This window comes from Podarcis cretensis (genome assembly GCF_951804945.1).
Source record: "Podarcis cretensis genome assembly, chromosome: 8".
In the NCBI taxonomy this organism is placed as follows: domain Eukaryota; kingdom Metazoa; phylum Chordata; class Lepidosauria; order Squamata; family Lacertidae; genus Podarcis; species Podarcis cretensis.
The window spans coordinates 20,919,398-20,936,216 of NC_137177.1; the positions used below are offsets into that span (position 1 = coordinate 20,919,398).

Consider the following 16,819-nt stretch of genomic DNA (forward strand, 5'->3'; position numbering starts at 1 on the left):
CTCCAGGGTACACATTTTCGTACACATTATGTGCACTGCAACATTCATAGAAGTGCGAATTTCAAAGGGCAGCTGTGTTTTGGTTCATCTATTATTTCAGAAAGTGCAGATTAAACAAGTTTGCCTTCAAATTCCTGCCCCATCCTTGGCTCAGGAACAAGAGAGGATGAAATGCCGACTGACGCCCTCTAATTACCGTCCATATAGGACCCATCTCACTCAGCCTCCTAGCAGAATGGGCCCCTGCTATTGCCTACCTCTGACACAGTGACCTCTGTGGCGCTGAGCTCCTTCCAGCCCAGCCACCAGCGCAGCAAGACAGGTGGGTTGCTGGCAGAGGTGGAACAAGACAGTGAGACCTCCTTGTTTTCCTCAGTGCTGCTTGAGCCTATGATTTTCACCTGGTCGGGGAGAACTGTCATCCAAAAAGTAGAGCCCGGGGGTAGGGGGGAGGGAAGAGAAGGATAGTAGTCACCCAGTGCAAGACTTAGATGTGCCCATTTTTGTTTTCAAATCAGTGTGTCCTTCTTTCCCTTTCACCAGGAGAAGAAATTTGGTTGCGGTTTTGTTTGTCGTTCCAAGTGTCTCTGGGAAAGTACAACATGCTTGACTTTTGTGAAGGGAAGCAAGGTTGTTGTCGTTGTTTACAAAATGGACCTAGTGGCTGAGGCTGCATATACACCCCAAGCACATTTTTCGTCTCAAAGAATTCTGGGTGCTGTAGTTTGTCAAGGCTTGCTGGGAATTGTAACTCTGTGAAGTGTAAACCACGGTGCCTGGTATTATTTGAGGGGGTAAATGTGCCTTAAAGGTTTAGTGCAGCGGTTCTCAACCTTGGGGGTTCCCAGATGTTGTTGGACTACAACTCCCATCATACCTGAGCTCTGGCCTTGCTAGCTAGGGATGATGGGAGTTGTAGTCCAACAACATCTGGGGTCCCACAGGTTGAGAACTGCTGGTTTAGTGGGTATGCAGAATCAGGGCCGTCCTACCCATAGGCAATAGGGGTGTGGGGCACCCAGGCGCCAGGCTCTCAGGGGCTCCAGGCCTAGAGTCTGGGGCCCAAAAGTTGAGTCTGGGGAAGAGCCCGCCCATTGGTCGGAGCACCGCAGCGGACTCTTCTGCTGTGCCGCAAGTTCGGGGGCGACCGAGCCAGCGACACACTGAGGCAGCTGGCCAGCTCCTCCCTCCTGCGCGCCTGGGACTGGGCAACCTGGGGGGGGGCGCGGGCGGATCTTTGCACCCCGGTGCCACATATGCTTAAGACAGCCCTGTGCAGGATAGTGTCTATTCAAACGTAGCAAAAAGCTCTAGTTACAGGAAGGAGACAAGGAGAGATTTGGGTGCGTGTACTCCCCATCCCTCTCTTCTGGTGGAAAGGAGGAGATTGGAGGCTTCACTTCTGTCTTAAAATAACCGCAGTTTACCTTTCCATCTGAACCCTAAAATGCGCTTAATCTTAACTATGGTTTCTTCGAACCAGTGCTGAGTCAAAGTATTTGAGCCCAGTTAATTTTGTAAGTTTTACAAAGGTGGGGAGGGGAAAATATGCTTCTGAAGACAATGTTAATTTTCAGGGGGTGAATTCCTAAGAAATTTCAAGGGGTGATATTACCTTGAAAGATACGTTAGATGTGGATTTTGTCTTCCTTCAACTACTTTTAAAAATAAAAGTTAAAGAAACATTGCTCCTTGACCAATCTTCCCCTCCAAAAAGTTCCTCTGGGAATAACACTATCACGAGGGAGCATTTTTCCCATTGGGGCATTTAAATCCAGGAATACCACTTGAAGTGATGGAAAGACTTATTGTATTGCAAAAAGAACACACAATGGCAACCTCGTACTTGGAAGCATGGCCACAGCACCCACAAATTAGCATTTGCTTGCCCCCTCCCCAAGTCACCAAATATCTCCCCCCTACACACACACTTCTATGGGGATGAGTGGTCCCAGGAAAGGAAGGGCAGGATATTCAGTCAAGTCCTGGTTGAAACAAGTCAACTTCATGACAAACTACTCAGGCATTTTTTGGGAAGGGACAGTCCCAACACTCACAAACCACGTGCAGAGTGATGCTGGCTTGCAGGGGAAGGGGCAAGACTTGGTTCAAGGCCTGGCAGCTGATTATAGCCATGTTGTCTTCTGCTGTGATGCTGAGGATGAGGGAACTCCGGGACAATTGGCCAGCGTCGTCCGTCTCCCAGTTCGTGGAAATCACTTCATCGTTCTGTAAGGCACAAGCCCACAGCTGAGATCCAGGGAGAAGAGCCTGGAAGCTGAAGGGTGGGGTGTTGACAAGATAGGGGAGGAGCCTGGCAGTGCCCAGTATACCTGAAGGAGCATCTCCACTCCCATTGTTCAGTCCAAACATTGAGGTCCAGCTCTGAGGGCCTTCTGGCAGTTCCCTCACTGCGAGAATTGAGGTTACAGGGAACCAGGCAGAGGGCCTTCTTGGTAGTGGCACCCGCCCTGTGGAATGCTCTCCCATCAGATGTCAAGGAAATAAACAACTATCTGATGTTTAGAAGACATCTGAAGGCAACCCTGTTTAGGGAAGTTTTTAATGTTTGATGTTTTATCATGTTTTGAATACAGTGGTGCCTCGCAAGACGAAAAGAATCCGTTCCGCAATGTCTCTTCGTCTACTGGTTTTTTTGTCTTGCAAAGCAACCCTATTAGCGGCTTAGCAGCTAAGCGGCTAAGCAGCTATTAGCGGCTTAGCGGCTTAGAAAAAGGGAGAAAAAAGCGGAAAAAAATCGCAAGACTCGCAAGACGTTTTCGTCTTGCGAAGCAAGCCCATAGGGAAATTCGTCTTGCGAAGCGCCTTGAAAAATGGAAAACCCTTTCATCTAGCAGGTTTTTCATCTTGTGAGGCATTCGTCTTGCGGGGCACCACTGTATTCTGCTGGGAGCCACCCAGAGTGTCTGGGGAAACCCAGACAGATGAGTGGGGTATAAATAAAGTAGTAGTAATAGTAGTAGTAGCAGCAGTAGTAGTAGTAGTATGCCAGGATAGGAGCAGAGGACAGAAGCCGTTAGGCAGTCAGAAACATCCGGATGGCCCTAAGGCACCATGACTTTGGAGCTTAATGAGTACAGGGGCTGCGCAAATAGCAAACTTTATCAAACCAACAGGGAAATAGCATGTTTTGGGCTCCCAGACTTCTTTCCTTCCTTCTCTTAGAGGCCAGGAGAAGGAGGATAGAGCCTAGGGCCCAGCAAACCTTGTAACACCATATACAAATTGGACAACATGTGGCTTGCTGCTGCCATTCATAAAACCTCTATGCACCATCACTAGAAAACCTCAAGGTTGCTGGAAGCTGCTTTCTAGTGCTTGTAAGACTTCTGGTCTATCTAGCTATACCCCTTGGAGCAGCCAGTCCAGAGTTTCAGGCAAGGGTCTTTCCTGTAGAAGTCTAGCATTGAATCTTGGGTCTTCTGTGTGAACGCCGTGTGCTCTGTGGCTCTTCCTCAGTAGAACAGCCACCATGTGGAGCAACTGCATAGGCAGGCTGTTTCAAACCATGTGAGAGTCGCAATACATCGAGCAATCCTTAGCTGCTTTGTCACCAATGAACGTACATGAACATTCCAACTGATGAGAGGGAAAGGCAAATCGCAGGATGTTGAGCCACTGCTATAAAGAAGGGGGAAAGGGAAGAGAAACACAGAGAGGAGGCTAGGGTGTTGATAGAGAAGAAGACCCACCAGGACCAAGGATGGAGGAGGCAGGGAAGAAGGCCAGGTGACTGGGAAAAAAGATGGAGGCTGCAGCAAGTCAAGGAGAAGGTGGAAGAGGCCAAGGGCTAAAAGACAGACAGAGTGGTTTGAGGAATGTAGGAAGAGATCAAAGAGAACAGAAAGCTGAGCTAAAACTCCACACCAGATAATGGGACAGGAAGGGCTGTGCTGTTGCTGATGTAGCAGAAGGGGAATTGTGAGGTCATAACATATAGCCTGTCAGAAAATCTGGCTGCAGGTCCCTCACCGGCTGCTAACAGAATAATTACCACCAGGTGGCACTCACTGGGACGCTTTTGCATTTACAGCCTGGAAGTCACAGAAATGTCCACCCAAATGTTAAGGAGAGCAGGAGCAATGGTCTGCTGTACAGTATCCCAAGCTCCAGACACCTGGGGTAGGATTTGGGCTTTCTCCAATAGCAAATGATTTGTCGTCCCGCCCACAAAAAAAGAAAAGAATTGTGCAGACAGGAAAACGGCTCTCCTCTCTCCAGAGCACAAGGGGTGGGAGGGGGAACTCAACTCATCAAACAAGTCAGTACAAAAAGACTAGTGCCTCAAAGTTCCCCCACTCACCTTTAGCCACTGCAGAGTAGCCAGTGGGTTCCCACTCAAAGAAATACAGGTCAGCTCTAACTTGTCCTTGGCTTTTACTGTGGGGCCATCGTATCCCCTGATGACAGGTGGCTGTGGTGGGACTGTCAAAGAGAGCAGAATGATATGGCTGAAACTCAAAGGAGAGGAGGTCCCTAAGGCCACCAGTTCCTGTTTGCCTACAGCAACCTTCCCTTTCCATAGGGGTGGAGAGGCAGTGTGGTGCAGTGGTTAGAGTGTCAGCCTAGGGCCTAACTGCAGTTTCCAGGGCAAGCGCAAGGGAAGTCTCGCATAGAATGCATTGCAGTACTGTAATCCAGTCTTGAAGTCACCATTTCATCAACTACGGTAGCCAAGCTCTCCCTGATCAGGAATGGTCAAAGAAGTCATCCCCATTGACCATTATGCTTGACCGCTGGCCAGACTGGCCGGGGCGGATGGGAGCTGGAGTCCAGTAACATCTAGAGGCCACAGATTCTGCACCTCTGCTCTAAATCAGTCAAAGGATACTGAGTTATCATCGTCAAAATGATAGGGCAAAAGCTGTGACGCAGGTCTGTTTTGAATGACAGGCGCTGATCCACAGAGGAAACTAAACACACCCAAATCAAACAAGCTGTTTACAAGGACTTAGGAGGATGGTGTTTGCCTGGCTGGGTTGACCAGACCTTAAAGATTTAGGTGACACCCACACCATTATCTTAAAGTGCATTTAAAGCACATGTATTCCTACAAATAAATCCTTGGAATTGTAGTTTGTCGAGGGTGCTGGGAATTGTAGCTCTGTGAATGGTAAACTACAGTTGCCAGGATTTTGGGGGGGAAGATGTGTGCTTTAAAAGTGTGGTGTGGATTGGACCCCAGCCGATATGGGCTATTTCCATCACATGCTGACCTTGTCTTGTTTTTAAAAGAACCTTAAAAAAAAAAAACCACCAAGCCCACCCTTTAATTATCTCATACTTTCCCTTGTCCATTTGCTCTGTTATCGTCTCTTGTTTCTTCTGCCTTTTATTGCAACTGCCCTGGGTGATCTCTCGCTTCCTCCTCCACCTCCTCATTCCTTATCCTTTTGTGTTTGTTTTTTTATTAGGAAAGAAATAACAGTTTCCTTGGGCACTTAGTGGCGATTATGCTGACGGTTACCTTTAGCCCTGGAAAAGCGAAAGGTCTGACGAAGCATTCTGAGTGACTTACACAGGATATTCATGGTGAAGCTGACAACAACTGGGATTAAGGCAACTGGGTTAGAAGCTGCGCATGTCAGCCGTTGCCTGTTGTCTGAGCTCTGGGGAGTGATCCTGGAAGAAAGCAGAGGAGGAGACCATAGGAGCGATTCAAAGCTAGTAATTGTTTTTTTGGGGGGTGGGGTCTGGTTTGGTTCACACAAACCTACATCATTTGCACTTTCCAAAGGAATACACAAATCCAAATGCAGCTGCCTTCAAAATTCTCACTTCTCCTAATTTGGCAATACAGTTGTCCAGCTAAAGAATGCGTGCAAAAATGGGTATACCAAGGGAAAATGTGTGCATCAAAATGCATAAGATAGTGAAAAAGGCATGCAAAAATGCATCCCTTTGGAGGGAAAATTGCTTTGCAAAAAATGTGTTGATTAGGGAACATTTGCATGCAAAAATGTGTATCTGAGGAGAATTTTTTTTTTAACTACAAACTGATGAGGAAAGATGGGAAACCGAATTTAAGATTGGAAAAATGAGAATCTGAGAGAATCCACAAGGGAAGGATTTATTCTTCCCTAGTTATCCTCTCATTTGGCCCCTACTCTGCATGTACTCCCTCTCCACATTCCTTCAGCTTTGACTTCCACTGTAGAGCAGCCTTTAAAAATAAGATAAAGGACCCCTGGATGGTTAAGTCCAGTCAAAGGTGACTATGGCGTTGCAGCGCTCTTCTCACTTTCAGGCCAAGGGAGCTAGTGCTTGTCCACAGACAGCTTTCCGGGTCATGTGGCCAGTATGACTAAACCGCTTCTGATGCAACGGAACACAGTGATGGAAACCAGAGCACACGGATGCGCTATTTACCTTCCCGCCACAGTGGTACCTATTTATCTACTTGCACTGGTGTGCTTTTGAACTGCTAGGTTGGCAGGAGCTGGGACAGAGCAACGGGAGCTCACCCCATTGTGGGGATTCGAACTGCCGACCTTTTGATTGACAAGCCCAAGAGGCTCAGTGGTTTAGACCAGAGCGCCACCTGGATCCCAGAGCAACCCTGCATAAAGGCAACAGGGGATAGCGCTATAGAGCTCTTTCCATGCTCTTCGCACCTCAGCATGGCCTCTGTGCTGAAGAGCTTGTCGTTGGAGCCAGGTTGGATGCTGGATGACACATCTGTCACTTCCTTGTCACCTGGGGAGAAAGAGAAGATTGGTAAGGGGAATGCTAATTCTGTGGCCTAGTCAACCTTCCGCATACCCCCATGATAGCCCTCAAAAATACCCACAGCCCACCCCACCAAGACTAGCACAGTATGAAGCAAGCGAATTCCAAGGGACCCCATGCTAGGAAGGGAAAAAACTGGCCTAAACTAGCTGGGTGCCCTAGAATGGTACCTCCCTTCCCCACTAATAAACATGCCTCTGAAAACCAGTTGGCAGGAGAAGGCCGCTATTATGCTCAGGAACTGCTTGAGGGCTTCCCAGAGGCAACTGTGAGAACACAATGCAGGACTTAGATCTGATCTAGCAGGGCTCTGATTACGAGGCAGGGGCCAGAACTCAGTGAGAGAGCATCTGCTGTGCAGGCAGATGGTCACAGCCTCAATCACTGTTATTTCCAGATTGCACAGGGAATGTCTCCTTGCCGGGAACCCTAGAACGCCACAGCCAGGCAGTGTGGCCAGTACTGAGCCACGTGTACCAATGGTCTGAATCAGAACAAGGCAGCTTCCTAAGTTCTAAACACAGATCACCATCTTCCATGCTCTGGCACAGTTCCAGGACATTTCAACGACAGCTTGTGCAACAGAATTTCTATTGGGATAAGAGGGTCCAATTACCTAATGAAATCCTTTCGTATGCAGTGTGAGCAGCGTTTAACTAGTGAATCTTGATTAGAGAGTAGACTTTACCTGTTGCAATTACACAGAGAGAGATGCGTGTAGGGAAAGGGGGAGTTGTTTATTGTAGGAAATACATAACTCAGAAAAGTTTCTAGTTCTAGAATGTGGCATATATCCAGCCTCATTTAGCCAACATACTTAACTCTAATGGATGCATGAAAGGGTTAAGACCACAGAGTAGGCTGTCCTGCCAGTTAGCTAGGTTACACACCCTCACTTTGGGAGGCAGGGTTACCAAACACTTTGTTCTTTTTCTTCCACCATGTGAACCCTTCTAATAAGGATATCTAAGCTGAATGTTCCAAGCCATCTTTGTGCTTCTATACAAATAACATAGAAGCATTTCCCACTTTTTGAAACTAAGTTGTACTGCTTGTCTTTTCTTGCTGCTGTATGGAAAAACACATGAATCTGACCTTTGAAGAGTAAGTAAACTATTTTTAACTTACCAATCGTGTTTGTTTGTTTGTTTGTTTAAGGGGAACATACTAGACATCATAAAATAGAAGGAAAATTCTCTGGATGCTTAGATCCAGGGTTTGGGGCGAGTACTCTGCTTTTCCTTCTATTTTATGATGTCTAGTATGTTCCCCTTAAACAAACAAACAACAACAACAACAACCTAACTAGTCTAGAAAACAACAAGGCATCCATGCTTGCTCTTCTACTCTCTCAGAGTATAGTAAAAGATGACCTCTCCTCTTGAGGTCCAAGAATCAGTGGGAAGAGGAGGAGGAAGCTGTAAACAGGATGTAACTGAAGACATATCAGTCTAAACAACAAGGAGATAGAGAAGTAAGCTGATAGGCTAAAGGTACAAGGATAGTATGGGAATGTGACTATCCCTCAGTCTACTTGTCTTAATCCAGTGCAAAGCTCTCTTTTTACAAACTGGGTTGCACCCAAACTTCCATGGGCCAAAACTCGTCTTGCCATTTGCTCTGCTACTTTTAATGGCACCCCAACAAATCTGATTGTGTTATTTTAGAGACTTTAAAATGTTTGCCAATATTAATATTTATGGTTCCGATAGCACAAGATTAGACCATGGTGAATGTATCTTCTCAGATCAGCTGATTGTATAAACAAACCGCTGCTGGTGTCTGGTGCTGGATCAAATGTATGTTGAAAGGCGGAGAAATGTTACATTTAAGTTTCTCTATAGTTTTATCTCTAGTTGACTAAGGAATTATTCATGCATGAGAATTCCTCATTATAACTGTGCAAAAGCTAGATTTCCTCCTCAATCAATGATGAATGCATTTGCACAGAGAGAGGCTAGAAAAGCATTTCCTAAATAAATAAAACATTCAGATTATATCTCAATGTTTTCTGGATGGGTGCCGTATTTTGTTTTCATGTGTTATTTTTATTATTGTTATTATGGCCAGGGGGGCACAAAATGTGGAAGTGGCACAGGTCTCTCTGGACCTCAGAGAGGGCCTGTGAACCAGCCAGTGGAACCATTGTCCCAGAAACATCTCTTTGCTCAGTGAAAATGAGAGAAACTGGAGGATGATCCATTAGGGCAAATGGGCACTGCCCCACCAACCTCTGTCTGCCTTCACCCAAGCCCCACCTGCCTGCCTTCCTCTTTCTGCTCAGTCCAGGGGGTGGCACTGCGGCCTCCTCCATCTTTGTGTTGCCCTTGTAGAACTCAGTGGGGAGAAGGATGGAGCAAATACTAGAATTAGTTGCCTCTGCCTGCCATGGGTTACAGCGTCACCTACTGGTTATCCTCCCCGCCCTACAAGTCACAAAGAGCACCAGCAACTGCTGGCAGGAAGTATGCCGCAAAATCAGCCCCTGCCCCTCCCCTCCCAAAGAACAATCCCACAACTTGTGGAAGGAACTAGGATTCATGCAACCTCCTCACCACTGCGGAAGGTGATCTCAGCTGCAGGCCGGGCATCTTCCACCTGGCAGTGCACCGTATATTCCATGCCAGCCACCCAGGTCACTGTGCTGTTGGCTGGGTATTCCCTAATGAGCGGCCTCTTGGGGGGAACTATAAGGAAAAGAAGTAAAGTGAAGAAGGGTGAAATGTGGTTGCTTTTCTCCACTTACTTCCACCACCAGAAGCATCCTCCCCACATGTCAGGCTTCGGGGAATTGGACCCCGTGGTCCTAAATGAGCAGATCAAACGAAAGGAATTCTTACCAGTTAGTTTCTTTAATAAACACAGCGAAGGACAAAAGAAAGCGTCAACCCAGAATGGTGGTGCTCCCAATTCAGGCTTACACTCCCTCCATCCCTATGAATCTATGTCACTCCTACATCTTGTACTCTGAGCTTGTACCCTCTGCGCTTTCTGAGCTCTTCTCGAACTTGGGCTGGGTGGAGGAATGCTGTCCAGAGGCTGTGAATCTGTTAACCCTCTCTCTTCCAGTGTTTCTTCTCCTAGCTGTTCCCCATCCAGTATTTCCCAACTTCTGCCTTCTGAACTATGCCCTTCTGCAAACCGCTGTTCCAAATCTAGACTGTCCTCCCGCTCCTAGGAAGATTCAGGAGCAGGAGCAGGGGGAAGGGGTCTCCCCCCATTCCTCCTCAGTGCAGCCCTCCTCAGCACGGTCCCCGACACCACACTGCACTTTCATAGCTAAAACCATTGTGTGGAAAGGGTTAATGCTGATTGAGTCAGATCAGGGGACCCTTTACAGCTCAGGGGCCAAATTCCCTTGGGATCAACCTTCTAGGGTCTGCATACCAGTTCAGATGCAGAAGTGGGCAGAGCATTGGATGTGACACTTCTCTTGCCCAATAGGCTTCATTCCAGCCATGCAAAACACAAAGGTTTCTATGGGCGTGCACACACACAGGCCCAGGCACCACACATCTCTCCCTCCTTCTCCCAAGCAAGAAAGAGGCAAGGGCACATTCCAGCCAAGCAAAAGAACCCAAAGAGAGTGTGGCCTCTGGGAAGGGTGTGGTCCGCAGAGAGTCACATGGCTGTTTCTCAACCAATTCTGGAAGACGGAACGCAAATGAATTGATTAGGAGAGGGGCTGACCGTGAGCTCCCAGATTCCTTCTGGCACTTACTCAGCACAGAGAGCAGCACACTGCGAGAGATGATGCCTCTGCTTTTCTCCGAGGGTCCCACCTGGCACTCGTACATGGCATCGTCTTCCAGTTGGCTCCTTGTTATTTGCAGGTTAAACTTGCCTAAAGTATCAAAAGGCAAAGGCAAGTCGAAATGATATTTCCCCCCATGTTTGGTTCAAATTATTCTCATTCTGGGACACATTCTCCAATCCTGCTTTGGGCTTGCTAGTTATCAGGCTCCCGGCACTGTTACCCATTCAAGCGGGTTCTCCAATCCTCTCCCAGCTCTTTCACTATACAGTGGGCACACGGGTTGTGAACATGATCCATGTGGGATGCACGTTCGCAACCCGCAGTGTTTACAACCCGCAGCTGCGCGTCTGCGCACACACAAGTTGCGATTCAGCGCTTCTGAGCATGCGCAACTGCTGAGACCCGGAAGTAACCCATTCCAGTACTTCCGGGTTTTGGCAGTCCGTAACCTGAAAAAACACAACCTGAAGCATCTGTAACCCAAGGTATGACTGTACTGTGTCACCTTCTCCATAACTATTAATACGCTGGTACTGTTCTTCCTGATGCAGGATTTGGTGTCCTAAAAATGCCATTTATCAGATACTTCAGAAGCACCAAGTTTCGACTTCATTTCAGTTTTGTTTTATTTAAATAAAGAAATTGCCACCGCTTCCCCTCTAAAAAAAATCCTACATGATTCCACAGGAAGAACACTTAAGTCAATATCATAACCATTTAAATCCTCTCCAAAAAAAAAAAACCCAAAAAAAACCCCAAAAATTAAAACAGTAGGATGGCAGTGGATGAAGCAATATATCTTAGCACCAATGGAATATACAGCATCAGCACGTTCATACAAACCTAATGTGAGGAGGTTTTTTTTCGGTTTCACAACAATTCCTCCCAACATACATCTTAGTCAGTTCCAGTCTTTCCCCCAGAACCTGACAAATGTCCCCATCACTCCTATCGTGGGTCTGTGTTCCCTAATATAAATCACAAATATGTTCCTAGCTCTCATGATTGCTGGCAAATCATGAGACTGGAGATGTCTCCATGCTTTTTCACTTCCCTTCCTTCCTTGGCAATTTTCTTGAAATTATTTGAAAACCTTATTCACAAAAATAGAGCTGAAGCAGTGTTGCAAAACAGAACCAGACATCGGAGGACAGGGAATCTGTGGCCCTCTAAATCAGGGGTGCACAACCTGCAACCCTCCAGTAGTTTCTGGACTACAGCTCCCATCAGCCCCAGCCAACATAGCCAGTGATTAGGGATGATGGGAGGTGTAGTCCAACAACATCTGGAAGGCCACAGGTTGTGCACCCCTGCTCTAGATGTTGTTGGACTCCAGCTCCCATCAGCCCCAGCCAGCATGGCCAGGAATGATGGGTGTTGTAGTCTAGCAACTTCTGGAAGGCCACAGATTTCCCAGCCCTGCCCTAATTGATAGTGGCAGCTAGTTGGAAGTGGCAGCTTGGTGGAAGCTAGTTCCAATGACCCCCACAAAAAAACCTGGAGACTTCTCACCTTGGCTAGGATCTCTCACCATGCTGTAGCGTGGGAACCTAGGGATGTCCTGGTTGGGTCCCAACAAAAGCCCATCCTTCACCCACTGCACAATGCCAGATAGGTTGTCCACCTCACACCTTAGCAGAGCTGTTTTCCCTTCATGGACGGTGACGTTATCCGGCTCCACACGGAAGGCCTGTTGAAGGTTCTCAGCACAGCAACCTAGGAGATCCACAATATGAATGATGGCCAACAGCTATGCTCATTCAAAGTCTGCCTATTTCCTCCAACTACATGAAAATGTCCACTTCTCTGATAGCCTCCCTTTTCTTTGCTGAGTTTCAGGGAACAGCTCAAATGCAACTACACCTTTCCAAACAGGTGGCTGTCCAGTGGTTGCCTCAACACCTCCAAGCAAAAGAGAGCCCACCACCTCCTACATGCAGCTGCTGGGTGACCTTGGGCCAGTCACACTTCTTTGAAGTCTCTCAGCCCCACTCACCTCACAGAGTGTTTGTTGTGGGGGAGGAAGGGAAAGGAGAATGTTAGCCGCTTTGAGACTCCTTAAAGGGAGTGAAAGGCGGGATATCAAATCCAAACTCTTCTTCTTCTTCTACAGCAGCCTCTGTTCCACTCTCAAACAGCTCTTGCTGTTAGGAAATTTCCCCTCATCTTTAGCGGAAATCTACTTCCTTGAAATTTCCATCCATTGGTTCTAGCCAAGGCTGCTTGAACTTCTGCATGACAGCCCTTCAGATATTTAAAGACACTTGTCATACTTCTCCTGGGGAAGGGGGGCAGGTCTTGGTAGAGCATCTGCTATATATACAGAAGGTCCCACATTCAATCCCTGGCATCTCCAAGAAGGGCTGAAAACATCCCCTGTGTGAAAATCCCCTGCCAGTCAGTGTAGACAATGCTGGACTCGCTGGACCAGTTGTCTAACTCAGTATAAAGCAGCATCCTTTGTTCCTCCCCTAATCTTCTTTTCTCCAGGTGAAACATCTCCAGCTCCTTCAACCATTCTTCACAGAACTTGGTTTCCAAACCCATCACCATCCTAGCCACCCTCCTCTGGACTCTCTCAAGTTCCTCAATGCCCTTATTAAAATGTGGTGACCAGAACTGGATGCAGTACTCTAGATGCAGCCTGTCCAGCTCAGAATCAGGTGCAATTATTACTTCCCAAGATCTGGACACAAGATCTGGGTAACAGAAGCATTGATACCCCTTTGGAACGTCACCCCATCCTTCCTTATATGACCCAGCTTGTCAGGAGCTCTAAGCTGTCATGTCCTACTGTGAAGGATTAGGGCTTTGGGGTATTTTATATTGCGTTTTAGGTTGCACAACTCAAGTTGTAAAATGCTTGCTTTTTGCTTTAAAGTCTTACTTGCACAGGAGGGTCAAAAGTTCACAGGAAGGTTAAAAGTACAGGAGGGGTGGTTTGGCACAACCAAACCATTCTACCCAATATTGAGACTGAACCAGTTAAGTCCAACAGGTTATTTAGTGGAGATAGCAAGAGAATAATCAAGATATCCACTTGGCAGCAATGGTGAAGTGAAAAGGAAGAAGGGGTTGGTGTTCTTCCATTTCCTCTCACAAGGCAGGTTACAGCCCATGCCACCTCGCCTGCTTAGACCCTTCCTGGAGTCATGTGACTGGCCTCTGGGCAAAACAGAACAGCAGACCAGATAGATCATTGGTCTGGACCAGCAGTGCTCCTCTTAAGTTCTGTATGTCTCACCTTGGTTGATCAGGTTGAGGAGGAGACGGATGAGCAGGACGCCCAGGCCCCAGGACACCATTCCTACCTGCTGTCACTCTGGAAGTAAGAATCAGGGTCTCAGGGTCTTGTAAACCTGCAAGCGATCATCACAGAGATGGCTGTGAGAGATGAAGGTAAGGGATAGTGATGGGGCCATTGGCACCTTTACCCTCATGCGAGCAGATGTGGATGGTGTTAGACTTAAATATGAAGGAGAAAAAGACTTTTTAAGAACATAAGGAGATCATCTGGGAAATCATCATTGTGCTGGATCATCCAGTCAGTGATGCACATAGGTAATTTTAGGCTCTGGACTTCAATGGTCTAGCAGCAGAGGTGGGCTCTTTAGAGAGTGATGTATACTATTGCTTTATTTGCTTCAAAATGTGGGTTTGCTGCATTTGGGTGCCCTCCTGCTCATTCTGCAGAGCAAAGGCCTGGTCTTCTGCTCCCAAAGCCCTTCCCTGACAGCACCACTGCATCTAGTCCTAAAAATATAGAGAGATCCCTGCTGGATCAAAACAAAGATCACCTAGTTTGGCACCCTGTTTCCCATAGTGGCTGCCCAGGTGCCTCTGAAATGGTACCCAGAGGCCTAATGCCTATGATAATGGAGGTAATATACAGCCCTCGCGACTAGCAGCCTCATCCTCCATGAATTTATCTAATTGAAGTCAATGAGCTACATCACAGGTTAGCGGACTCCAAGGCTTAAATGTGCATTGTGTAAAGAAGTGCTTCCAACATTCAGCTTCAGTGCATGGCCCTGGATTCTAGTATCGTGACAGAGGGGAGGAAACTTCTCTCCGTCCATTTCTCCACATCACACAATCAGTGCCATTGTTGTTGGCCAGGGGTCAGCTTCACCTGCTGAACAGCAGCCTGAAGGGGAGAAGCTGGAATGGCTCGACCTGCAACTGATCAGCCTTCAAGGACATGGAAAAGAAGGGTACTGATGAGAAACAGCTGGCTTCAGCCTTCTTAAACAGAGCTCTCAGCAGCACTCAGATGCTGTAAACAATGCCTGTGGCTCTACCTTGCTGCCTTGCTGCTTCTTGCTCTACATCTGGACCCTTGACTCTGTGATCACCTGGATTCCCTGACCGCTGGGCTGTTTGACTTTGTATGTGGATTCTGCTCTAAGGCAGTGTTCCTTAGAGACTCCTAGCCCCAGCTTGCTCAGCAACAGGATTTGATGGGGCCACAACAGCCATTGGTTACCTGGTTTTTTGTTAAATTACTCCCATCAGTTGTTGTTTTTTCCAAACTTAAAAGTCTCAAACATTTAGCTTTCACTGTTGGGAAAGTATCAATAACTGGTTTTATTGAGAATTTTTACATTTTAGTTCATAGCTTTAAAGGTGCTGTGGTTCCTTTTTACAAAGAAGTGGTATATAAATGTTGAACAGCCATTAAAGCTTTTTCCTTCGTCTTTGCAATGCCCAGCCGTCAGATCTCCTTCTGCCCTCTCCAGAGCAACAGCGAACATCTGCTCCAACTTCTGCCCATCCAACAGTCAGAAGACAGCCATCATGTCTCCCTTTAATCCTCTCTTCCCCGAGCTAAACAATTATTTATCTTACTGCACAAGATTTATATACTGCTTGATTGTAGGAAACCCTCTAAGAGGTTACAATAAATATTATCAATAAAAACATTGAAAAACAATTAAACTCAACAGCATAAAAGATTAAGACATATCAACATCTCCATGTCTAGACAGGCTTGCCTAAATGAAAATGTTTTTCAGCGTGAAATAGTAGAGTGAATGCACCTGCCTGGTGTCAACAGACAGGGACTTCCAAAGTATAGATATTGCCACACTAAAATTTCTTACAGCTGCAGAGCAAGTATCAAGTGATGCCTGTAACCATGCCAGTTTGCTATATTGAAGCAGCCAGGTGGGTTTATATGGGGTAAGCAAGTAAACTGGTCCTCGGCTGTTAAGCAAGTCAACATGCCCAGGTCCTTCCTCAAATCATAGGATTTGGTTTCCATACCCAGCAACTATCCTGATTCCCCTCCCTGGAAACTCTAAAGCACATCCCATCAGATGTCAAAGCGATAAACAACTACCTGACATTCAGAAGACATCTGAAGGCAGCCCTGTTCAGGGAAGTTTTTAATATGTGACATTTTAGTGTATTTTTTATCTTTGTTGGAAGCCGCCCAGAGTGGCTGGGGAAACCCAGCCAGATGGGCGGGGTACAAATAATAAATTATTATTATTATTATTATTATTATTATTATTATTTAAAATGTGAACTGGGTGCAGTACTCTAGGTTCAGCCTGGCCAGCAATGAAGAGAGCAGAACTATTACTTTTTGCAGACTGGACATTAATGAAAGCATATCTCTCTCTCTCTCTCACACACACACACACACACACACACACCCCCCATGATCTTACCTTGCTCCAAGTGCCCAGTGTCCAGAGATTGACTCTTCTGAGCCTCTCCTGAAGTAGGACTGCAGAGTCAGTGAGATGGCTGAGATGCCAGTGCTGGTCCCTCCTCCACAGCCGCCTACTAAGGAACCTGCCCACTTCATCGCTTACGAGCACCTAAGGAAAACAAGCAGAGGCAAGGAATCCACCCCATTCTCCATGGGAGAGGCCTGGGAGGTGGCAGTGCTGACTCCACGATTTGGGTGGGCTCCACAGAATCCTGACTGGGAGGGGAGGCCTTAAACGGGAATAAGCAGGGCATGTGAAATGAATTTCCTGGTCTTCTTGAATACTTTGTGCAAAATGGAAAACGATAACACAAAATGGAAACGATGGCACTACATACCAGTGGGCCCTGATATTGGGGGCTGGGAATCTCTTTCTAACCTATTTTCCAGAGGCAACAGTGGCTGAATATACACACCACAAACAGTGACCCGTCCTTTGAACTTTTAGGAGGAGATAATACATTACCTCTCTGTAGTCTAAATTAGCCATTTTTCCTAGTAGGTCGGGGCTGTACTAAAGGGGCAGTAATTTCTGATCACATGAAGATCTTGCATTACCCAAAGAGCATCTTCGGCTCCTTTACCAGGATGTT

At 46.9% G+C, this 16,819-nt stretch overlaps 1 protein-coding gene across 1 annotated transcript in view; it reads right to left on the reverse strand.

The window, feature by feature from the left end:
- Positions 1-16,291, reverse strand: part of NPHS1 (NPHS1 adhesion molecule, nephrin) — a 49,370-nt gene extending 33,079 nt beyond the window's left edge. Inside the window, exons 1-10 of the mRNA XM_079985903.1 lie at positions 16,183-16,291; positions 13,752-13,866; positions 12,020-12,223; positions 10,472-10,594; positions 9,306-9,437; positions 6,636-6,717; positions 5,540-5,643; positions 4,325-4,446; positions 2,058-2,229; positions 258-415 (exon numbers count right to left, since the gene is read on the reverse strand). Coding sequence (XP_079842029.1) covers positions 258-415; positions 2,058-2,229; positions 4,325-4,446; positions 5,540-5,643; positions 6,636-6,717; positions 9,306-9,437; positions 10,472-10,594; positions 12,020-12,223; positions 13,752-13,812 — 1,158 coding nt within the window. The 5' untranslated portion in view covers positions 13,813-13,866; positions 16,183-16,291. The remainder of the gene's footprint in view (positions 1-257; positions 416-2,057; positions 2,230-4,324; positions 4,447-5,539; positions 5,644-6,635; positions 6,718-9,305; positions 9,438-10,471; positions 10,595-12,019; positions 12,224-13,751; positions 13,867-16,182) is intronic.
- Between the last annotated feature and the right edge of the window lie 528 nt (positions 16,292-16,819).